Source organism: Mastigoproctus giganteus, chromosome 3 (assembly GCF_048544385.1).
Source record: "Mastigoproctus giganteus isolate SK-2022 chromosome 3, ASM4854438v1, whole genome shotgun sequence".
Taxonomy (NCBI): domain Eukaryota; kingdom Metazoa; phylum Arthropoda; class Arachnida; order Uropygi; family Thelyphonidae; genus Mastigoproctus; species Mastigoproctus giganteus.
The window spans coordinates 52,364,885-52,390,831 of record NC_143577.1 but is presented as its reverse complement, the minus strand read 5'-3'; the positions used below and the strand labels follow the sequence as shown (position 1 = coordinate 52,390,831).

Sequence of the window (25,947 nt, the reverse complement as noted above, 5' to 3'; positions counted from 1 at the left end):
ATATTCTACATAACTTCATATACTATATATACTAATTCAGCCCAACTGGATTATACATAAATCTGTATTTGTTTATTTTGATTAATTTATAATTTGTCCAAATTACAAATGTTTTATTGTATTGTATTAAAAAATGTTGTCAGTAATTAAATGTTTTATTTTATGCTACCTCTCTATACCCCTTAAGACTTAGTATAGCGAGTCCAGTATTTCTATTTCCCTGTTTTTTGAAATTTTTATGTGTATCCTTCAGTTTTTTCCTGGCAATCTGAAGTATTATGAAATCTCTGTCCTTTGGAGTGAAAACCAAAAATGCTTTAAAAATGCTGTGAAAACAAAAGAATCAAAAGTAGCTAGATTGAAAATCTGAAAATTACAGAAGGTGGGAGAATACAGCCATATCACACTAACCTCAATACAATCGGATCTCTATATAACGAAATCAATTGTTTCCTTGAAAAAATTCATTATATAGAAATTTCATTATAAAGAAATATGATCTTTTCAACAATGAAAAATACTGTAAATTCAGAAATATAGTAAAAGAGGAAAAGAAGTGGAAATGAATAAATTTTCTAACATTTTAAAACAATTTATTAATGCATACATATTAAGAAGTGGCTACTTATACGATTCCCACAATTTACGATTTATTAGTATACTTTTAAAAATTATATCGTAAAATATTTCGTTTTTTTTTTTTTTGTTGTTGTACGTTAGATTCTACCGTACATCATTCATAAAAATGTTCACATTTGTTTAAACTTTAAATGCTCGGATATGTTTTCTGTTACATTTTCTTCCCATTGAAGGCTTCGACACAAAGTTTCAAGCTCTGCCAATATTTCTTGTTTGGAAGGTTTAATATTGCTATTGCCCTCATTTTCATCCAACTCATCGTCGATATTGTCACTAGTTCTTTAAATATGCTCCAAAACGTTGGAGTCACTCGGATATTCAGCTACTGTGACATCATTATCAACTCCTAAAAATTCGTCAAGAACAATTTCTCCACTGATCAAACCTCACTTGGAACTCTTCCTAAGATTGCTCAATGTCTTCTAGTAGTTCATCCCTCTCATCTCTGTTAATTAGCATTTTAGCAAAACCTGCTTTTGTAAAACAATTCTTAATTGTTGTTTCCATCACATCTTGACTCCACACTTTTGCCAACTCTGATATGCACATCCGCAGAATATATATGTTGGTTGGTTTCTATTCTCAGTATAATTTTTTTCAGTATGCATCTTCGGTAGTGCATTTTGAAATTCTTGATGATGCCTCAGTCCATTGGTTGCAGTTAAGACAAATTATTCAAAGGAAGAAAACAAGCTTCACACTTGTAAGTTTCGAAATTACCAAGTGAAGAAGGTGGGCAGTGCAGTTGTAGACAATCAACGTGATTTTTCTGTTTTCTTTTGTCATCTTTCAAAATTTAAAATCCGCTGCTCAAAAATTTCTCTTGTCATTTGAGCTTTTTTGTTGTAATTGTAGTCCAACTCTAATGACTTTACTCCTTTGAAACATCAGGGTTATTTACTTTTGCTTATTACCAAAAGCTTCAGTTTTTCATAGACAAGAGAGATTTCATAACATTTGTAAGATCCTTTACAATCAAAGAGTGTAGTATTAACCATATAGTGCAAGAAGGCCACAGACTTTTGCAGTGCCAGCAAAAAATTAAAAAATAATAAACAAAAATAATTAAAAAGTAAAATATTAAAAAAAAAAGAAGAAAGAAAAAAGTTTCCCTCCTCATGGGGCTTTTGAATTTCTCCGAACTGTCAGCCTCAACTACCCATGCAACTTATTCCAATTATTAACAATTCACTGGCTTAAAAAAAAAAAAAAAAAAAAATCCTACAATCCAGTCTAAATCTCTTTCCCTTTAATCCCCTCTAAGGTGGCTGGTTGCTAAGTTCTGTCGCTCCCATATTCAAATTCTTTCCTTGTACAGGCACTTAAACATAGCTGCCAATATTCTGACCATCCTCAAAGCTTATCCAAGTTCCTTCAGTGTCCTGAAGGAGCACTCCTTTGTGCTGCTCATTAGCTACTCTCCTAGTCTTCACATCATCTGCAAATTTGATATTGAACCCTCTCACCCTCAATACATTCATTGATGTCATTTATGAAAATCATAGACAACGGTGGTTTCAGAACTAATCCTTGGGGATCTCACTTTTAATGTTAGGCCAACCTGAAGAATACTAAGAATTCTAAGATGGACTGCAGCTACCCTGCAGTCCATCTCTGCTTCCATCCATTGAAGACCTATGGAGAGGAACACATTTTCTCTACTATTGAAGTCAGACTGACTAATCTATAGTTATCCACTTCACTCTTCCAACCATCTTTATGTATTGGCACTTCTCCACTTTAAAGATTTCATCCCTTTCACCGTATGGTCTCTTTCGAGTCCATATGCTGAAAGGGATGAAAAAATAGGATCATCAGAAATGCATTTTAACAAATGCAGAATATATGAACTTGCTGTACCATGACTCTTTTATATTAACTTCACATTTTAATAATAAATGTAAAATTAATACAAAAATTGATAATTGAATTGCTTCTTAATTTGTGTGTGAACAACTGGTTCGGTAACTCTTGATTGATTGAATATTTTTATTTTCAGGGTGGTGTGTATTTGTTTACTCTAATTGATTGGTATTCAGCAGGATGGTCATTATTAATAATCGCTTTCGTAGAGTGCATTATTGTATCTTGGATATATGGTATGTTCTTTTTTTTTATATTCATGTACTGAGTTTTTCATTTAGTAATTGGAAGGAATACACTATACTGCATTGGATGATATATATTTAATACTGAGTAACAAACAATAGAGTACCTGCCCGGCAACCCAAAGGTCGCGGGTTCGATTCCCGCCTCGGGCTTGGATCAAAGTACTGCAAAAACCTTGGGAGGTGCAATATGGCCACAGAAGCCGATGCGCCAACAACTACCAAATCAAAAAAAAAAAAAAAAAACAATAGAATAGGGAGGAACACATTTCCAGTCCTCTTATGGGATCATCTTCAATGGATAAATACAGATGATTTAACAAAATACTTTTTTTTTTTTTTTTTTTTAACTCTGCTTCCATCCATTGAAGAAACCTATGGAGAGGAATTGAAATGTATGATCCTCTCTGTTGTATTCCATTGTTTATTTTATATTAATTTTTTGCATTTTTATTAATATGATTGCAGGCAAAAAACTTTGCCCTTGAATTGTTTAAAACTTTTAATAACACTAAACATTAAGAAAATAATAATAATAAGACTACATAGATAAGATGGCTTTGAACACATGGAACACGACCAGGAGGCTCTTCCCCAAAACCAAAGGATTCATGCCCACCATCCAAGGCCAGGTAATTAGCACCAGGAACTACAGAAAATACCTTGCATAGGACCCCAGAGTGACAGATAACACATGTCGGCTCAAGAAACAATCCAGCACATCGCCATGGGATGTAGGGTCACCCAGATGGAGTACACTCATAGACATGACCAGGTTACAAATATAGAACTCTTTATTGAATACAAAAGGCACACGCTGTACACAATACCCTTCATGGCTACAAGCCAGGGGTTTATATAATACATCGGAAACTAGCACAAAAATACCAGTTGATCAAAGAAAGTGTACCATAATACAAGTATGAACCCCAAGCTGTATTAGAGACCCCTACTCACAAACTATACTGGGACCAGGCCATAATAACGGACAAGACAGTCCCTCATTACAGACCAGATATAATCCTCATCGACAAGAAGGAAATGACTACCTACCTACCTGATCAACATAGTGGTGCACAATTCCAGAAACCCCCCGAAAGCCTATGAGGAAAAGATCAGGAAGTACACAGACCTAAGACAATAAGTCAAAGAAATGTGGAACAAGTAATGACCATTACAATCACCATATCAACCACTTGCATGGTACAAAAGAGCCTCCATTAGAACCTTGCAGCAATAGGCCTCCCAGAAAACATTAGCATTAGTAAGGGCATATGATGCAAGAAAGCAAGCTTATATAGCATCAGCCAAAACACACACACACACACCCTTCTCATTTCACCCATCCACTTACTCCAAATGTTTGTCCAGTTCTGCCTTGAATCTGTTTAAGCTATCAACTTCTACAACGACAGATGGAAGTTTGTTCCAGCAATCAACCATCCACTGGCTAAAGGCAAACTTCCGCACATCTATCCTCTAACTGTCTTTCCTCAATTTGAATTTATGCCCTCTCAGGCGATTATTCTAAGCAAGAGGAAGAATCCCATCAGCATTGAGCATGCTCAAACCATTCAACGCTTATACACCTCAATCAGATCACCTTGCAGGTGCCTACTCTCCAGACTCTGTAATTTGCAAAACTTAAGCCTTTCTTTGTAAGAGCAACCCTTTGTTCCATTCACTAATCTTGTTGCACTTCTCTGTACTCCTTTCAACAGCTCTACAGCCTTCTTAAAATGAGGGCTCCAGACCTGTATACAGTACTCAAGGTGTGGCCTCACCATTGCCTTATACAAGGGGATAATCACCTCCTTATCCTTACTAGAAAAATTCCTCTATATCATTGGCAAGACACCATGAGCTACTCTTGCAGACCATTTGCACTGCTCAGAAAACTTCATATCTGCCTGCACAGTTACCCCCAGCTCCTTTTCAATCTCTACCACTGTCAGTGTAGTACCACACAGTTGATACATTACTCTGGGGTTACTGCTTCCCATATGCAGTACTTTACATTTGTCAATGTTAAACTTCAGTTGCCACCTCTCAGCCCGTCTGCTCAACTTTTCTAGATCCTGTTGCAGCAGCATACTGTCATTAGTGTCATTAACAACCCTGCTGATCTTCATATCGTCTGCAAACTTGGACATTAAACCTGATATACCATCATCAATATCATTAATGAATACAGAAAACAACAATGGACCCAACACTGAACCCTGGGGTTCAGTGTTGGGTCCATTGTTGTGGACTAATAACATTAGTCCACGAAGAGCAGTGTCCACTGATTACCACTCTGTCTTCTCCCACTCAACCATCTCTTTATCCATAGCAGAAATTTGGCTCCAATTTGTGCAACAGTATCAAAAGCCTTTCTAAGATCCAAATATATGATATCAAAATTATTCTTTGCATCCAGTTCCTTTGTGACTGCATAATAGTATCCAATCAAATTGGTCAGACAAGACGTCCCTTTAACATTTACATGGAACTCCAGAAAGCTGTGAACCTGAACACCTGTAGGATAGTCAGAAAGTTCCTAAACCAATAAGGGTAATTGGACATAACCATCTCATGTACCTGGTACCAGTACCTGCTGTGGAATGGATAAAAAGCCTATTAGGAGAAGAAAAGAGATAATAATAATAAAACAATCACACTTGGAAAATATAAATAAGAATCTTTGTTGTGAAACATCAATATATATTCTTAATTAAACTTCATTTCGAGTCAGTACTAAGTCTCTTCTTTAGGCCTTTGGCCTTGAGGTTTCGGTTCTTGAAAAATATAGCTTAGTCCAGTGGTTTTCAACCAGGGTGCCACGTAATTTGGGTTTAAGTTACTTAAACTTTTTTTTTTTAATTTATATATTTATTTCGTTAAGAAAAGGAGGAATTACCTCTATGATGTCTTGTAGAACACCTCAGTGTTGATACTCTCCGATGTTGAATCAACTATACAAATAGTTTACATGTATTCCCCACCCTCGTAAACAAAATCAATGATCCAATGCATCACTGAATCATGGTGCATTGGATCATTGATTATAATGTAGAACACTATATTTTGATTATGACATAGAACTTAACTAATTGATTATGACATAGAACATATTGAGCCTTTGCAGCTCTGTTATCTATTAATTATAAAAAGGTGTACAGCATCTTTTTAATTTTGTGGTGATCTGTGAATTGTAATTTTGTTTATAGTTATATTATTGTAACTATCATATAACATATTTTTTTAATGTTTTATATATATATATATATATTAATTTAAAACTATATTTATTTATTTAAAACGGATAAAAATGGAGAAAATTACTAGTCAGAACAAATAAATAATAACGGATAAAAATTTAGTATTTTTGGTATTTTATATTTGTATTTTGTAAATATGGAATTATTATGATTATTATTAACTTTGCTTTATATAGAAGTTGATAGGGTCCTTTGTATGTTGCAGATATTCACTGCCAATTCTGTTTTTGAATTTTAATATGTTATATTGGTACCATTTTATGCTATAACTATTGAATTAAATATTGATTTGTATATATATATATATATATATATATATATACATATATATGTATATATATATATATATAAAGTAGGGATAAATGCAAAAGTTTTTTTCTGTTCAGCATAGAACATATGCTATTTAAAATTTAATTGAGCTGTAAAGATTGTCTATAATTTATTATAAAATCAGTTAATATTTAGGTATTTGCAATTAGCCATTCCTTTATTTCCTTATTATTCCATATTATTCTTTATTTTATCATTATCTCTATCTATTAAACACCTACTGGAGTCCTATTATAGACATACCAGGATCCCTTACTAAAGGATTGGGCAGTTACGCTCCCAGTATATATACAGGGTGATTCACTACCAGTGCGACAAACTTGCAGGAGGTGTAGGGGGCACAAAGACGAATCAGAATCACCTAGCATTGCAGGGTTGGAAATGCCTTCGTCATACGGTAGAGGACGTTGAACGGGAGGTCGTGTGAACAGCGATCCCGCTGGAAGTCAGCATTTACGAACCATTTCTGTTGAAGAAACCAAGTAGCAAAAGTCCTCCGGAGTGGATAATCCGCAGGCTCCAATGATTGGACGCGTTGCAATGGTATGAACTCATTTGGTTTGTTGACCGTATCCTCCATACAGTGGATTGGGAAATACCCAATCGTTGGCCTATCGCTCAAGTACTCATACTTGGATTGCCTTCTGCAAGATGTAGGACATTCTTCTCATTGTCTGGCGTCCTCAGCGTTCACTCTCGATTCATGGTACCTCTTGTGAAACAACCAGTCTCATTATACGATTAAAATCGTATGATGAGGAGCACGCCTGTGCAGGAAACGTTCCTGGTACAAGTGCAGAGCGGTGTGCCCGTTACAGTCCGCAGCTCCATATGCGAGGTGCATGTTGGCCAGTTCAATGTTTGAATACTCGTCCATCCTACTGCCTTGGGAACCGGTTCGCAAATGCTGACTTCCAGCGGGATCGCTGTTCAGGTTACCTCCCATTCAATGTCCTCTACCGCATGACGAAGGCATTTCGGACCCTGAAATGCCTTGTGATTCCGATTCGTCTTTGTGCCCCCTACACCTCCTGAAAGTTTGTTGCACTGGTAGTGAATCACCCTGTATATCCTAGGTACAATTATATAAAGCTGTTTTCTTTACTTTTCACCTTTTGCTATCTAACCCTAATTTTTCATACCTCAAGATCTATTAGAGAAATTTGAGGGAAATTGAGGTACTATAACTATACTTATCCCTACTTCCTTTCTCCTTATGTCAGCAGTAGCTTTCTTTTGCCTAATTATAAATCAAATAAAACTACCACATCAGGAATTGAAAATTATAGTTGGCCTAATTTCTATTTTCTATATATTTGTTTTGAAGTTATCTGTCGGGCTAAATGTTATCTTGTCTGTTTGCTGCTAAATTTATAACAAAATTAGTCTTTTAAGTTTAAGAATTGGACTTAGTTAACCAGGCAGATAGCAATCAGAAACAAAAATCAGAAATCTGTTAATTATTGGTGGGATATATTGAAGGGGTTAGCCTTTGAAAAAGTCCCTTTCAATGTATCTGTTTATCAATAATTAGCTACATAATCATTATTGTATTATATATTTATATATTATTACTAATTATATGTTTATTTCCAGGGTATGGCATTGTAGACCTACACAGGCTATCATAGCCTTTATATTATTTTGGCCTAATGGTCCGCAGTATACCGTTATGTTTATACACATATTCAATATCTATAATAGTACATATTATACTTTTACTGTAATAACTACACACACACACACACACGGATTAGTACATATATATATATATATATGTAAAGAGAATCAGATCTAACAGGCAGAAAATTGAGTAGGGGTGCCACAAAATAAAATAAATTACTTAGGGATGCCGTTATTAAAAAAAGGTTGAAAACCACTGGCTTTGTCATTAACAGTATATATTTAGGTTTCTCAATAAACATTCTTAATCCTATTTTCTCACATGGTATTAGATTATTTTCTTTCTATACATTAAAAAAGTTTTCTGCCTAGTGATATTTATTTGAGCCAATTGGAGAAGAGGGCAGTGCAATTATATCACTACAAATGCACGGGTAAATAATTACATAGGTCATTTCCTGATTAGATTTCGAATAATGGGTTATAATGTTAATATATTAGTATAATGTTATTATTATACAAATAACATTATACAATACAAAACTATACAAATATTTACAAAAAACTAAAATATTTACAAAATACTAAACTATTTACAGTCACACCTCTACGTTGGTGAACGTTACATGGAATGAAGACAAATGGGCAGAATCAGACACTTGCTGTTGACAATGTAGAGCACGTACGTGGGACGCATGCCAACATTCATCGCATTAAAAGACAAACTGCCTCCATAACATTCACCAACTGCGTGCACGCAGTTGGTGAATGTTATGACATCAATTGATGTTCCATTGTAATATTAGCTGATGAAGGGGCCCGATATAGTTTGTGTATTTGTAAATAGTTTAGTATTTTGTAAATATTTTAGTTAAATTTTAGTCCTGCTCTTTTGGATGCAACAATATTCCTCATGCATTATGGAACCCAAAGCAAAAGGCCTTTTCCTAAGTGACCTATGTAAATGCAGGTAAATAATTACATAGCGATATTTATTTGACCTTGAGAATGCTATGTGGTAGGGGTGGGGGAGCCAATAGGAGAAGAGGGATGCAGGTCATGTGGTACAAGTGGGAGGGGCAATCGTGTCACTACATATGCTCAGGTAAATAATTAGATGGGTCATTTCCTGATTAGATATCGATCAGTGCCTTTCGACAGGTGTGTCTTTTATAGAAAAGATTCGACTTACTCCATCATACATCCACGGAGGTTGACAAGCAAAGTGAGCAGGAGGCAAAGCCCCCTAGTATTACTATTAATTTTAATCTTTAGGATGATAAACCACATAATGCCCTTTTTCTAACTTATTAAGAAAATAATAAGAAAATTAAGAAAATAATACATTTTGAAAAAATATATATTTTTTATATCTAATTAATGCCAATTGTTTTAACCAGAACTCAATGGAATTTATAATCTTCATCTGAATTTACAGAAAAAACTTAACAGGTGATATTAAATATTGAAAGAATATTTTTTGCAATATACAAATAATACAGCCAGGCCTCGCATAACGCAAGTTTGATTAACACGTGTTTCAGTTACCACTATTTGAAAAAAATTATACCACTTTTCACTATACACGATGAAAATTTCCAGTTAACGCGATCTTTTTTTTTATGTGCTAGTTGAAAAAGATTTGAATCATGCGTTAAGCTTACCACGTGTCGGATGGGCAATAAACAAACATTTTCCTGCTTCCCGCCTCTGTGTGTTCCATCAACCATCGGAAGAAGACGTGTTACTCGTTTGTCTCCCGCTAATAAAGTCAATGCAGACTTGCATTTAAAAATTCAAATTTTTAAATGAGCCAGATGAAAATGTTACCGCAAAGGAGATAACAGTAAAAGAACTTGATGAAATCTTTCGTATCGCAGAGAACCTCAAACAAAAGGTTTGAGGTTCTCTGTGATATTTATTTCACCAGGGCCCAGGAAGATTGTTGTCGGCTATTAGAAATTGATTGATGAAAAGAGAAAGTCAACGTTGTTCAAATATTTCCGAAACATTCATTTCTTCATTGTGTATTTTATGTCAGAGGTTCCCCAACTTTCTCGGTTCACGGCGCCCTTAATGTCTCAGTAATTTTTTCACAGCACACCCAGACCAAAAGAAATACCTAACAGTTCCATTTAGTAATTAGGTCCAAACAACTTAATAAGAAATGTTGAAACTGTGAACTACCTCCAGCTAGTAGTTCGCGCAGTGTCCGACAGATGTCGAGTATCTCTGTGTTTCCCTCGAACATATAAAATATTCCGTGGCGCACAGTTTGGGAACAGCTGTTTTATGCAATAAACATTTAATTCCATAATTATTTTCATTACATTTTACATTGTATACAGTTGAAAAATTATTTAAAAGGTATTTTTAAAATTCTTTATAGACATTCCAGAAGGTCAAGGACCAGTTATAATTTTACCTATTGACTATTATATTCGATTAACGCATTTCTGTTTTGCGCGATGCGCTCGCGGGACGAATTAATCGAGGCCGGCCTGTAATTACAATAGAGCCCACGTGAAAGTGGTAAATATGAAGCACTGGTTAACATGAAATGCATGTTGATTTCATTTAATGTACATATGTTTTCTTAACACAAAAATGGTTTACTCAAAATATTGCTTAACATGAAAATATTTTTTAGTCCTAGAAAAATAAATATATGCAAAATTTTTAAGATAGTGTGAAATGGCATTCCAGATCATTTGTGTTTTTTTTATCCTCCCTTGGTCTTTCAGTATTATTCAAAATTGCTCGTATTGTTGATTCACCCATTCCATGGTCCTGTCTTATTTTTACTCTACTATCACCGCGTTCATGCTTTTTTATTATTTCTAGTTTTTCTTATGTACGTATTTTCTTATGTAATTAATTTAGCAGATGCCAGACAACTGTATCAACTGCTAACAGTGCATATATTTTTTTTGTTTTTACTTAAAGTTTAGCTAATATGTAATTTACCCTCAGCTATGAGCAAAAGAAATAGTGAAGTGAAAAGTGGTCGTATAAAGAAGAGTCAAAAGTCATTTCCTTAGAAGAAAAACTAGAAATAATAAAAAAGAATGAACGTGGTGATAGTAGAGTAAAAATAATACGGGACCATGGGATGGGTGAATCAACAATACGAGCAATTTTGAGCAAAGCAGACAAGTACAAAGAAAAAGGTAAGGTTGCACCAAGTTCCGATTGTATGCAAACAGCTCGAAATAGAAGACTTACAATGATTGAAATGGAGTGCCTGTTGTCTATTTGGATTGAAGATTGTAACCAAAAACGAATCTCGCTAAGTATCAATATTATTAAATCAAAAGCATCAAGTCTCTTCTCATCTTTGAAAGAAAATGCCACAGAGGAGGAAAAGGGGGACCACAGAGGAGGAAAAGGGGGACCACAGAGGAGGAAAAGGGGTTCTGGATGGTTTGAGAGGTTTAAAAAAAGAACCAGCTTGCATAATGTTCGAATCACAGGTGAAGCTGCAAGCGCAGATAAAGAGGCAGCTCAAAAATATCCAGACACTTCGAAGGAAAAAGGAGGTTATAGTGATCAACAAATATTTAACGTCGATAAAACTGGATTGTTCTGGAAGTGAATGCCATCTAAACCTTTCTTGGTTAAAACAGGAAAATCACAGTCTGGTTATAAAGTCACCAAAGATAGGCTTACACGTTTAGGGGGATAGTGCTGAGGGAGATTTAAAATTAAAGACCATGCTCCGTTTATCACACGCAGAATTCTAGGGCTCTTAAAGGCTTAAATCAAGGATCACTCCCTGTAACTTGGCGATCTAACAAGAAAGCTTGGATAACTAAAGCTCTATTTGAAGAATGGTTCACAAGCTATTTTTTCCCAACAGTTGAAAACTATTTCAGAAAAAATTACCTTGATTTTAAAGCTTTATTAATTTTGGACAATGCTCCAGGTCATCCCATTGCTCTTGATTCCTTGTGTGAAAATATCAAAGTGATATTTTACCACTTAATACAACTTCCTTCCTGCAACCAATGGATCAAGGGCCTATCTCAACTTTTAAAGCTTACTACCTGAGAAACTTTTAAACAGGCAATTCAAGCAACATCTGTAGAGAATGCAATTTCATTGATAGAATTTGGGAAAAACCATAGCATATAAGATGTCATTGAAAACATTCATCAGTCATGGCTTGAACTTACATCAAGCAATATGAGAGCCATGTGGAAGCATCTTCTTCCTCACTGTGCAAATTAATTTAAAGGCTTTCCAAAAGAAATGGAAGGTGTTGTTGAATAAATAATTCACATTGGGAAAGGACCTTGGTTTTAATGAGTTGGACAACCAAAATGTTCAAGAATTATTGAATCCCATTCCGAAGGACTGAGCAATAGTGATCTTCTAAATTTAGATACCCAACAAGCATACGAAGCTGCTGATGATTGTCAAGGTGATGCAACTCCTACCCACAAGAAAGAGGTCACTCGAAAGGAGTTTGAGATTTTTCACACTATTGAAGTTTTTAAGCAGCAATGCTTAGGTGCTCACCCTGATGTAGAATGCAGCAGTCAAATTTGTCGAAAAGTGGAAGAAGCTTTAATTCCTTATCGACAGATGTACAATAAGAGGAAGAAGGAGAATACACGTTAAACTAGGCTTACTAAATTTTTTTTTAAAAAGTTGAATATTTTCCCTTGGTTTAACTTTCAATTCTGTTTAATTTTTATTGTGCCTTGTAATTATAATTTGTTGAAAAAAATTTAAAAAATACAGTACTGTATATTTTCGAGAATAAATAAAAAATCACGGAACCAATTACATTATTTTCCCTACGTTATTAAGTTCATTAATGCGTTTTCGATTAGTGTGGAACTTTTGCGGGACACATTAAGCATACTAATCGAGAGATTACTGTGCTTAATTACATGTGACATATTTCTGTTTTTGATGTGAAACATAAAGTTTGTAAAACATGCCTCCCAACTCCCAAGATACCCTTGGGGGAGTTGGGAGGCATGTTTTACAAAGCACTTTTTTTAATGAAATATGAACGAACCATCCCACTAATCGAATTATGACTTATTTTACTTTAATCTTTGAGATTAAATGTATTGAAGTATCTATACCAGGGTTTCTCAACCGAGGTTCTGCAGAATCCTAGGGCTCCACGAGATTTCACTAGTGGTTCCACAAGAGATTATGATTGGAAAAAAATAAGCATTGTTTTTTGCACTCCTCACTTGCAGTGATGGACAGTGACCGAGCAGCCCTGTTAGCAATTTCATTGGAGGTCTTTCAGCCCTGTATGGCAAAAACCAAAACCAAATTATTACATTAGGGTCACCCAGTAATTTTTTACATATACCCATGTGTATTATGTTTATAAATTGTGTGTGTTTTATTAGTGTTTGTGTTTTACAAACATGTCTGACAGTCCAATGTGGCGATTTCTGAAGACAAAGTGTGAGATGAAAGAAGATTCTAGGCCTAGGTCTACTGACAATTCTGATAAAGTTAGTGATGAAGGATTACAATCTTCTGAGTCATTTCACTGCGCTAGTGCAACAAGGGACACAAAAAAAGTCTGTCTTTACAATGAAAGCTACTTATCAATGGGTTTTACATTGGCTGGTAATCAAAGTTGTCCTATTCCATTGTGTATCGTCTGTGGCTAACATCTTACAAATGCAGCAGTGGCTCCAGCAAAATTGAAAAGACACTTAAGTACAGATCACAGCCATTTGACAAGTAAAGGTGCTGATTATTTTAAACAACTATTGGAATCCCAAAAAAAACAGAGAAAGCTTTTGTTAAAAAAGTCACATTCAGTGAAAAGGCTCAAGAAGCGTCATTTAGTAGCAGAACTTATTGCCCAGAAAAGGGAAAAATCACACAGTTGGTGAGAACCTAATAATGCCAGCATGTAAAATTATAGTGAGTAAAATGCTAGGACAAGATACAATACAAGAAATTGAAAAGGTTCCACTCTCAAACAGTACAATAAGTCAATGAATTGATGACATGTCACATGATGTTGAAGAGGTTTAGTGTAATAAACTGAAAAACAACAACTTCCCTATCCAGGTTGATGAGTCAAGAGATTTTGCCAATAAATGTCATGTAGTAGGATTTGTAAATGATAGTGAAATTCAAGGAAACTTTTTCTGTTGCAAAGAGCTGCTCGAAACAAGCAAAGGCCAAGATATATTTAATGTTTTGTCTTCATATCTGGAAGCAAAAGGTCTGTCTTGGAGGAACTGTGTCGGCATCTGTACTGATGGTGCCCCATCAATGGTTGGCTCTATGAGAGGTTTCACCTCTCTTGTAAAAAAAAGAAAATTCTGACTTTGTCATAACACACTTCTTTCTTCACAGAGAGGTGCTAGTGTCAAAAACTCTTGGATATTAATTAAAAAAAGTTCTGGATTATGCCTACAAAAATGGTTAACTTTATTAAACAAAGACCAGTTCACTCGAGAACATTTAAAAAACTGTGAAAACCTGGATAAAGAGCACATAAATCTCCTACTACATACATAAATCCTGCTTAGCAGAGGAAGAGTTCTCGACAGGGTGTTTGAGCTGAAAGGTGAATTGCAGGAGTGCTTTCAAGAAAATAGTAGGTCAGATTTTGCTGAGTGCTTTGAAAATGAAGAATGGCTGCAGAAACTGGCATACTTAGCAGACATTTTTCATCACATCAACCAGTTGAACAAGCCTTTGCAAGGCCCTGGAGAAAACGTTTTGACTTCAAGTGACAAGATGTGCAACAGTGTCAAAAGCTTTGACGCTGTTGCGCATGGAAGACTATTGTACAAATTGGAGCAGAATGGTATTAAGGGTAAGTTGCTACAATGGATAAAAGGATGCTTGAGTGGGAGAAGACAGGGGTGGTAATTAATGGGTGCTGCTCTTCGTGGACTAATGTTATTAGTGGAGTCCCACAGGGTTCTGTGTTGGGTCCTCTGTTGTTTTGTATATTTATCAAATATATTGATGAAGGTATATCAGGCTTAGTGTCGAAGTTTGCAGATGATACAAAGGTTGGCAGGGTTGTTAATGACAGTAATGGCAGTGTACTACTGCAACAGAACCTAGATAATTTGGGCAGATGGGCTAAGAAGTGGCAACTGAAGTTTAACCTTGACAAATGCAAAGTACTGCATATGGGTAGAAGTAACCCCAGAGAAACATACCAACTGTGTGGTACTACACTTAAACACTTAAGGTGGTAGAAAATGAAAAATATCTGGGAGTAATTGTGCAGTCAGATATGAAGTTTTCTGAGCAAGTCAGACAAACTGCCAGGGCAGGTCATGGGGTTTTGTCAATGATATATAGGAATTTTGCTAGCAGGGAAAAGGAGGTGATTGTCCCTCTGTATAAGGCAATGGTCAGGCCACACCTTGAGTACTGCATACAGGTCTGGAGGCCTCATTTTAGGAAGGATGTCGAATTGCTTGAGCATGTACAGAGAAGGGCAACAAGATTGGTGAGGGGAATGAAGGGATCCTCTTACCAAGAGAGGCTTAAGTTCTGCAAATTGCAGTGGCTGGAGACTAGGCATCTGCACGGTGATCTGATTGACGTGTATAAGGCCTTGAATGGGTTGAGCACGCTGAATTCTGATGGGATCCTTCCACTTGTTCAGATTACGAACCTAAGGGGGCATAAATTCAAATTAAGAAAAGACAGATGTAGAATAGATGTGCGGAAATTTTCCTTTATCCTGCGGGTGGTTAATTGCTAGAACAAACTTCCATCTGTCGTTGTGGAAGTTGATAGGTTAAATAAATTTAAGGAGGAACTGGACAGGCATTTGGAGGGAATGGTGTGATTTTTTTTTTTTTTTTTTTTTGGCTGATGCTGCATAAGCTCATACACTTGCTTTCTTGCATCACATGCCGCTACTACTACTACTAGATTCTTGGATTTAAAATAAAACTGAAACTGAATCTTTGGAAAAATCATGTTGCAAAAGGAAATCATGAAATGTTTCCGCTGCTTCTTGGGCTTCACAGTGAGGAAGGATATCAGCAAGTCTCAAATCTTATTGAAAAAACCACCTGGAAGAATAAAATTGAACAGTATTTTCCCTCCCTTTCAGCACAAGTGTATGACTGGGTGAGGGACTCTTTCTCTGAATCTTCTGCTCAGCCTGAGAACTTGACTTTGAGAGAAGAGGAATGACTACGTGAGCTGCAGTCTGATCATACACTCAAGATGGGATTTACTGATCTGCCCTTAGACAAGTTCTCGATTTCTCGTTTTGCTGTGGTTTTCAACTTTCTACATGTGTGAGAAAGCTTTTTCTTGTTTAACAAACACCAAGATCAAAGACAGAAATCATCTCGTTTCAGTTGAAGATGAAATCTGGGTGTTCTTATCTCAAGTTCGACTCAGAATTGAGTATTTGTGCAGCAAAAAACAAGCACAGGTTTTGCCTTAAAGAGGTAAATTTCATTCTTTGTTTTTAGTTTCAAACATAACACTTTTTATGCGTATATAGAGAGATTAAGATATAGATCCCTATAAAAGAGATCAAGAAACTGACACATGTGTACGTAATTTTGTAACTGCTAGGCCTATATTTGAGCCTGATCATGTCATTTAGTAAAAAAATGTGTTTTAAAAGTCTTGTATAAAATTGTCTTAGGCTACATTTTAATTCATATTGCTTTGGCTTATGGTTTTTGTAGCTTTTACTATTCAATATTGTCAATAAATTTTCATGTTGTAAATAACATTAATTAAAATCAATTTACAACCATCATTTAAATTAAACCTACTGAGCCTACCTTTTAGAAAAATTAAATCCCATTTTGGCTTAAGCCAGTTATTTAACAGAAATTTATTACATTTACTTTATGAGTTTTTAAAATTTATGAAAAGGAAAGAAAGAGATTAGTTTTTAATTTCAAGAAAGGTAGGCTAAGCTTAACTACTTTTTTTTTTTTTTAGAAAGGTTGGCTGAAAAGTCATTTTTAGTTTTAAATAGGGGAAAAAACTACTCTTACTCATACCATACCTCATTAGCATCTTGTATAGAAGAAATTTTTGATAAGACTTATAGGCCTACTGGGATAAGGTAAAAAAATCAAGTAGGAAATTTAAAAAAAAAAAGGAAAATTCAAGTTTCCTCTACCTACACTACTGACTTGCATTAGAGTAGATTTCCTTTGTGGGGAGGGGGAACCACATAAAAAGAGTAGGCCAATAAGTTGGCCAAAATAAACAGATCCACATAAAAATGTCATTCTCTACCCAAAACAGCATGGACAATTATTATTGGATTATTATATCAACAACTTACTGATCATTCTAACGTACTGTGAGCAGTAGATATAATAGTTTTTATGCAGGGTTCCCTGAGACCTGAAAATTATTTCAAGGGTTTCTCCAGGGTAAAAAGATTGAGAAAGGCTGATTTATTCTCACAGCTATGTTTTATGTCAGTCTGTTTATTTACACTTGTCAGTTCTGTTTATTTGCACTTATTTCGCCATGCATGGATTTTGGATCAAAGCTTGCTTTTATTCCTTCGTCCTCTTACTAGGTTTATTTATTTGAATACTATTCTAATTACATCTTACCCGGATGCAGTCATTCCTGAAAAAATCTCAGGTAAGAAAATTTCTTACTCAAAATATAATATTTCTAAAATTTAATATCCTTATAATATTTCTTAATAGTTTATACATTCTGTTTATCACTTTATTCAGTTTAAAATTCACAGCATTTATTTTAAATTCAAAATGAGAACACAGATCCTCTACAAGAAACAATCAAAATCACCATAAGTCAGCATTTGTCCGATTTTACAAAAATTAGTGGGTTTCAACTACACAAGTTGTCTAATAAAGTTTTGAGACTGTAAGATTCCCATAATGTTTTTTACACAATGACTTTTATGTTAAGTGAATAAAGAGGTTGTTTATTTTGTTAAATTTATTTATTTTATTTTATAATATTTATTTTAATAAATATTTATAAATAAATATTTTATAAATATTTAAATAAAATATTTATTTTATTTTATTTTAATGGGAGTGAGGAACCTAAAATAAGTTGTATACTTTACTTGAAAGCATTCTGTTATTGTTTCAAAATTTTATTGAAAGAAATGATGAAAATTTTATTGAAGAAAGTGCATGACAGTTTTGACCCTGAAAAGTAATAAAGAAGGACAGTGATGTTTTGATTATTGGCAGACTGGAATTTTAAGTGTAAAATTTAGTTTTTGTATAAAATATATTAGAAACCCAATTTTATAATAAGTATATTTTAAATATAGACTTGTAGTCAAAATAAAATGTAGACTCATTTTATTTTAACTTATTTTCATGCAGTCTTAATTTATTTAAACTGCTGCTAACTGTATTAATGATTTTTTTTTTTCCTATTAAATTATTAGGCATTGACAGATACAAAAAAAACATTGCAGAGATGATAGGACATCCACCTAATTTCTACTGGTTATGTACCTGGAAGTTTTTATCACCTATAACAATGCTGGTATGCATATTTCATGAAAGTAATCTTGAATTAAGAAACATTCTATAAGTTGTGACCAAAAAGGTCCAGGAATGGCATGTAAGGTGCTGTTTTTACAACCAAAGAAAGCTGCCAGTACATGTTGTTTCATGTCTCTTGATCTATCATTAAAGTAATTGCAAGATGTTGTGTGTTTCACAGTATTAACTCTCTAATGGGCACACCAGGAAAAAAAATCCAAGAGCTCATGCATGGTTTATTTTATACACCACTTGCCTTTTTTGGAATAAAAGGCAGCAAAAATAGTGCACATTTTAATATTATTCTTTATTATGACACTATATGTTGGTTAATAAGACTAAATATTTTTAGTAACAGTAGTTTGTTATCCAAAGTAAATTTAATTCTAGCTTTCTCATTTCCAACACTCAGCAACACAAAGGAAACAAAATCAAAGCTGAAACTAAAACTGTGAAAAATTATCACAGTAGCAGGTGCATAGTGCACTTTTTTACACAGGAAGTATGTAAATAAAAAAAATTGTATGGTTTAATTTTTTGACTTTTCTAATTTAATAATTAATGTTGCAGATTAAAAACGAAGCTGCGCTGGGAGGAAAACTAAATGGAAAATTAAATATCAAATAGATATCTAATTTAATGGTTTATTTTTTTTCCCCAGTACACTGGGATGCCTACTAAAGGGTTAAATTAAATTTAAATGGTTTTTTATTCAAAAACATAATGTTCAAAAAATTTATGGAACAGTATGTGAATCTAAAATTTATGGTTAAATTAAGGAAAAAAGACACCCCCAAAAGTTACAAATTGTTGCATGAAATTTAGAGTATGCACTATTGGAGGTGCAAATGATTTTTTGAAGGAAGAAAAAATGCCCACAGTGATTCTTGATCTGTCCATCTGATAATGGCAAACACTGATAAAAATGTTGAAAACATGCTGGAAATTGTTTGTACTGATTGAAAAAATGACTATCAAAATGATAGCAGAACTGTTGTGCTCGATAAAGAGTATATTCATAAAATTTAGCCACTGATCTTGAAATGGTCTGTTTGAAGATGGTGCTAAAAAAACTTGACTCATGATCGGCATCTTAGGCAAAAAAAAGTTTACATCAACCTTTTGAGCAAAATTCAGGCAGATCCAACTTTCTGGATAACATCATCACAGGACAAAAAACTTCAGTATATTCCCAAGGTGAAAAGGCACAGTAAACAGTGGATGACTATGAGTTCTCCAAGTGCCCCCCCCCCAAAAAAAGGAAGAACAAATCAGAATTCCAGCTCATGTTTTTATTTAATTTTTTATTATTATCCATTAAGAATTTCTTTCCAGGGGCAAACTGTCAAATATTTTAACTTTGGTAGTTGAGAATGCATAAATATGTGTTTTTAGACCTGAAAAATACACAAGTAATACTAATATGTAGGCTAATACAAGATGCATATTTCCTAAATATATATAAATAAACCAGGCATTAAAAAAAAAAAAAAAAAAAATCCAAATCACGTCAACTGAAATACTCAAATTTATATCCTGCCAAACAAAACCATTTTTAAATGTGGGGAAATTTCAATGAAGTAGTACATGTGGGGTGGAAGAGAGTGTGCAGGAACACAAAGCATAAACTGAAATCTGCATTAGGTGAAGAAAAGGGAAAAATACGATAAAAGGAATACTCTGCAAGTACATGAGTACCTACAAGAAAGTAAAAATACTGATAATCACTAGGTAAGGAAATAAGAATAAAAGTATTAATCAAAAATTATTAAAAGTACTTGTATTGTAGGATCAAAGGTTTACCCCATTCCTACCAGTATGGACCTTGGAAAAATAATTTATGGGCAAACTGTCAAATATTTGACAGTTCCCCTTGGAGAACAAACTATTGACATTTTTTTCTGTTATATTAATTTCTGAATTATATTTATATAATTAGGAAATTAATATAAATAAATAAATTAATTAAATAAATAAAAATAGATAAATTATATAAATTAGGAAATAAAAAAAAATTTAATAACCGAACATAATAGTAAATTATTTTGCCCTGTTCCTACTTACTAGTAGGGATGGGGTGAAATGACAATCCCAGAGTCTGAGTAATATACTTTTATGCTTACAATAAATATTCTTGTAAGCGATTATTTGTGTTTTGTTCCCTACTCAAAAAAAAAGGAAAAAAGAGAGGACCGTTATACACATTTATTCAACATACAAGTTAGTGCAATGCATCAGTTCTGCATATAGTAGAAGAAAATCATCTGGTGAGTATGGGCTTGGCACACCCAGGGCCCTGAGCTGGATTTCATCATTCTTCTCTTTCTCGATGATTCCTTTCTACTTCTCTCTCTCTCAGGGTAACTCGGGAATTTTTTTTCGGCTGGTGCAGCATAAGCCTCAGGCTTCCTTGCACCATATGGCTAATGATAATAAATCACCGAAGTTGGTGAAATGGCATAGTTTTCATTACATCTCATATTGTGAATACCTTCACAAGTTGCCTGTAATTGTACTACAGTCGGTCCTCGTATAACACGTGTTTACATTACATGAATTCGATCATACACGATTTATAAATAGGGGAACGATATCTTATATAACACGAACCGAATTCGCTTATGCACGATTCGCCTTTGTGTTTACAAGAAATGGCAGTCGAATGCGGAATCACCCCAACTGAACGCAACACGATAGGAATGAAGAAGATTCTGAAAATGTATTTATGTTTTTTATATCAGTGAAGGGGAAACACATTTCACCATAATAACATAAAAACCCACACAATTCTAGCTATCGGTATAATCGCAAATGCAATTAGATCGAGTTTACTACCAGTTTATAACAGATTCCACTAGCAGAAATGCAACTGGAAATTGTTTTTATTGTTTTATGGTAGTAACCCCTAGAAATGTGCTTTAGTAAAATGTGAGGTGTTAATAGTGTATCTCGGCCTTTACGGTGTTGTTTATTCAGTTGCTACACGCGCGCAGCTTTGTTTATGTGTATCAAGCGTGCCTCCTCGTTTTGTAATTGTGCTTTAAAAATGAGTAAAATACTTAAAAGGTGTGAAAAGGAAGCGTCCTGGCGAAGACACTGCAGATTCAGAGAGAAAAAAAAAGCAATATCGATAAACAGAGGCAGACTGGGTCAAAAATTCTTACCCGGGAAAATTTATAGTGGCCTCATACTACGGTTTATGGCCAAAATCACACCGGCCTCCGGCCCACCGGGGTTTCCCCGGTAAGGATTATGGCCAGTCCGCCTCTGTCGATAGAGAAAAAATATGAAATTGTGAAACGCTTTGAGCGAAATGAAAGACCAATGTGATATTGCACGTGCTACAGACATAAATGAGGCAACGCCGAGAATTACAAAGAATGCAGAGAAAATAAAAACAACTTTCATAGCGGGAACAACTCAAAGTGTAATTAAAATCCATTAGATTAAGATACAAGAATTGGAAGAGATGGAAAGGCTGTCATCTGTTTGGATAGAAAATCAAACAAAAAACAAGTTTGCTTACGATAGAAGCAAAAGCATTAGCAATATTTTATTACGTAATAGTCGTAATAAAATACGTAAGCATTTTATTACGACTTACGTATTATAAAATATGTAAGTATATTATTACCACTTTTATTTAATATAATAAATTTTTTACGAATTATTGTGTTTGGTAATGTTTTGGTTCAAATGTGTGTTCAATCTTGGGTGTCGGCACCTAACCCTACTTTTCCCATAGGGCCTGTTGTTTATATTGCACGATTTTGCATTGCACAAGGGTTTCTAGGAACACAACTATCGTGCTATACGTGGACAGACTGTACTTTGAATAAGTAACACTTCCCTATTACAGAAGACTTATTGTTACTTATTCTCAGTGGATACTACCACCTATATGGCCATTTCAGGGCTATTTGGCCCTTCGTTGGTGGGTGGGTATCTGGTAGTACAATGGCTGACAATCCAGTTATGAAGAATTTTAAATGTATTTTTAATGTAAAATTTTATTTTACACATTATTCTTACTTCCTTATTTTTGCTTCTGATTTTCAATATTACCCTTCCTTTGTTATTTGAATAATGAGAACCGGGAAGTATTCTGTGTAACCACTTTCTTTTCTTCATATGACATAAAATTTATGCTTTATGTCCTGTCCTCCCCTTCCCAACTGTACTTGTTCACTGGAATTTAACAGGTTACCCCTACATTTAAAAATGGTTTTATATAGCAGGATACAAGTTTGAGTGTTTCATTTGAATATCATTTGGCTCCCTTTTTCAAAATGCCTGTCTTCCCACCGAAACCACTGTCTAGGGATTAATGAAACTTTGTATATTTTGAGGAATAGTTTAATTAATGTGTAAAATTGCTTGGATTAATTGCTTGGATATTGATGTTCCTTATGCAGCAGGCCTTCAAACAAGTGTTAATGCTAACTGTGGTTTTAGCATCCCTCCCTCCCTCCAAAGTCTACAATACAATAACACATATGTGCATTTAATTTAATGAGAGTTCTGAAGCATTTTAGGAAAAAGATATTGCACAAAAGGCATGAATTGAGACCAGACAAGTAATTGTTACATCGTGACCACTCATCGGCCCACACTGTTATCATTGAAACAATGTCTGACAGAAACATTCCTTCAGGTGGAATATCTTCCCTATTTCCCCAGTTTGGCTCCATTTAACCTCTTTCTATTCCCAGCTATCAAAACTTCACTGAAAGGGACAGGGCACATTTTGAATCTTTGGAGGAAGTACAGCAGCATACGTACAGCAGCATAGGCACTAAAATTAATATCAATAAATGAATTCTTGAAATGCTTTCAAACATAATAGAAAAGAATGGCCTCATATAGAATTGCCCAAGGAACTACTTTGAAGGGAACAAAATCAAATAATTGGAAAGTTCAATTTTAACCCTTATAAGCCATTCCTATTGCTGGAGTTTGTTTCTGACATTATAATTTATCATTTATAATAGAAATTCTTTCATAAATATTTTTATTTATCTTTATAGTAAATTATGTTTTTTAACTTTCAGGGCATCCTTCTGTTTAGCTGGATCAATTATACCCCAGCTGGATATGGAGGTAAAATATTTCCAGAATGGGCTAATGTTCTAGGATGGCTAATGGCATTTTCTTCTGTTATGATGATACCAATATTTGCTGTTTATGAAATCATCAGAGCCAAGAAAGGAACAGTATGTTTATATATGTATATATATAATGTGTATTCTTTAAATAACATTTAAATTTATGCTACTGTACTGTAATTTCTCAAATAGAAAATCCTGAAAAAATTCTGTTTTTTTATAATATTTATATATGTATGTGATAAATTTTGTATAAATGCTTCCCTCAGTCATTGTTGTTTACTGATAAACAACAGGCGTGCTATGGCCTGTATCTGTGTTGTTTACTGATAAACATTCAACTAATCAACCAAACCAATTCTGTTTTTCTGGCAGTTGCTGCAGTTACAAAAGTCATTCAAATGAAAACCACAAAAGTTAAATAAAAGTTGTCTTTCACAGTGAGGAGGCTATGTATCTGTCTTTTTTCGTCTATTCCTCATTATGTTTACACTTCCTCCAATGCTATGAGGAAGCTATGTATCTGTCTTTTTTCGTCTATTCCTCATTATGTTTACACTTCCTCCAGTGCTGCACTAATGTCTGATTTCTTGAGAAGTTTTATTGGGTTGATATTGAAGCCATTCATTTTTATTTAATTTTATGCACTGCTATCTTGACTCTTCATCTGATAAGAAGCAGCATTCTACCTCCCATTGCGGAGATAGCAATGGGTATTGAACGGGCCATCAGCAAGCTACCGGAGGCCCTAGTTAATGAGATCCGGGTGAAGTCTGCCGTTATTTTGAGCCAGGTGAAGAAAGTATCTCCGAATCTTAACTTTAGTCAAAGAAAAGCCTTGAATGAACTGAGAAGAGACGATGGAATTGTGGTTTTATCTGCGGACAAGGGCAGATCGACAGTTGTCCTAAACAAAGAAGACTATCACAAAAAAGCATTGGACCTTTTACAGAACAATAAAATGTATAAAGTTACTCAGAGAAACCCGTTGGTTGGCCTAGAGCGGCGCGTTAATAAACTGGTACAGACTTGGTTAAAGGCAGAGAAGATTTCCAGGGAGACCTTTTGGTTCTTACATGCTACTGGATGCCAACTCCCCAGGTTCTATGGACTTCTGAAAACTCATAAGATGGAAGTCCCTCTCGGACCCATTGCATCATTTATAGGAAGTCCCACATATGCTTTGTCGGGGTACTTGGCTAAATTGATTTTGCCTATAGTGGGTCAGTCCAACTATGTCATAAAAGACAGCAAAGAATTTGTGGGATTTGTGAAAGATTTGATTGTAAATGAAAATGAGAGCATAATTTTCTTTGATGTTGTGTCACTATTCACATGCATTCCAATTAAACATGGAATATATTGTGTTAGAAAAGCGTTGAGTAATGATGTCTCTTTGGGTAATAGATCACTTTTAAATGTAGAGGATATTTGTTCTGGTGTGGAACTTTGTCTGGCCAGCACCACTATGGTGTACCAAGGTGTTTTGTACAAACAGGTTCACGGTACAGCCATGGGATCTCCCATTAGCACCATCGTGGCCAATTTGGCCATGGAGGAGTTAGAGGGCAGGGTTTTTGGTAGAAGATACCTTTACTGTGGTCCAGAAGGGGAGAGAGTATGATGCACTCCATTGGCTTAATAGCTTCTCCCAATTTATACAATTTACCTCAGAGGTGGAGACAGGAGGTACCCTTCCATACTTGGATGTACTGGTCTCTAGGATAGGCCCTAGACTCAAAACTTCAGTGTATAAAAAAGGAGGCCAGTACACCCATTATAGTTCAGCACAAGCTGGACAACATAAGAATAGTGTGGTAAAAGCTCTACTAGATAGAGAAGAGTCACACTGTATTACCTCTGAGGACAAAGTATGTGAAATTAGACGAGTCACAGCAGACCTTAGAAAATGCAGATACCCCCAGATGATCATAGACAGATTTAGTAGAGGAACAAAGTCCAACCGTCAGGAACCGTTTGTTCCTGTGGCTACCGCAGACATTCCTTACTATCCGGACGTTGCTGAGCATCTAGCGAGAATTTTGTGTAGTTATAAAACACGCTGTGTACAGCTTCCCGGGCGGAGGTTGCACACAGTTGTGTCCCAAGTAAAAGACCCAATAGTAAAGGACCTGAGTAGTGGAGTGGTATACAGGATAAAATTCTGGATTGTGCGGAATGTTATGTGGGCAAGACAAAACGGCGAGACTTAAGGATCGTCTGGGGGAGCATGCAAATGCTATAAAAACCGTTGATTATACCAAGTCTGCTGTGGCCGAGCATTTTTGGGAGAGGCAGCATCAAATCTCCCCAGAGGATGCGGTTATGGTTATTGTGGATCGAGCGCATGGGTTCTGGGACTGTAAATGGCTCGAGAGCTTATGAATCAGTT

General features: G+C 35.0%; 1 protein-coding gene across 1 annotated transcript in view; it reads left to right on the top strand.

Moving 5' to 3' along the window:
• The window catches only part of LOC150087964 (sodium- and chloride-dependent glycine transporter 1-like), a 285,384-nt gene that overhangs the window by 217,379 nt on the left and 42,058 nt on the right, over window positions 1-25,947 (top strand). Inside the window, exons 12-14 of the mRNA XM_090369981.1 lie at window positions 2,639-2,738; window positions 18,351-18,451; window positions 23,502-23,663. Coding sequence (XP_090226107.1) covers window positions 2,639-2,738; window positions 18,351-18,451; window positions 23,502-23,663 — 363 coding nt within the window. The remainder of the gene's footprint in view (window positions 1-2,638; window positions 2,739-18,350; window positions 18,452-23,501; window positions 23,664-25,947) is intronic.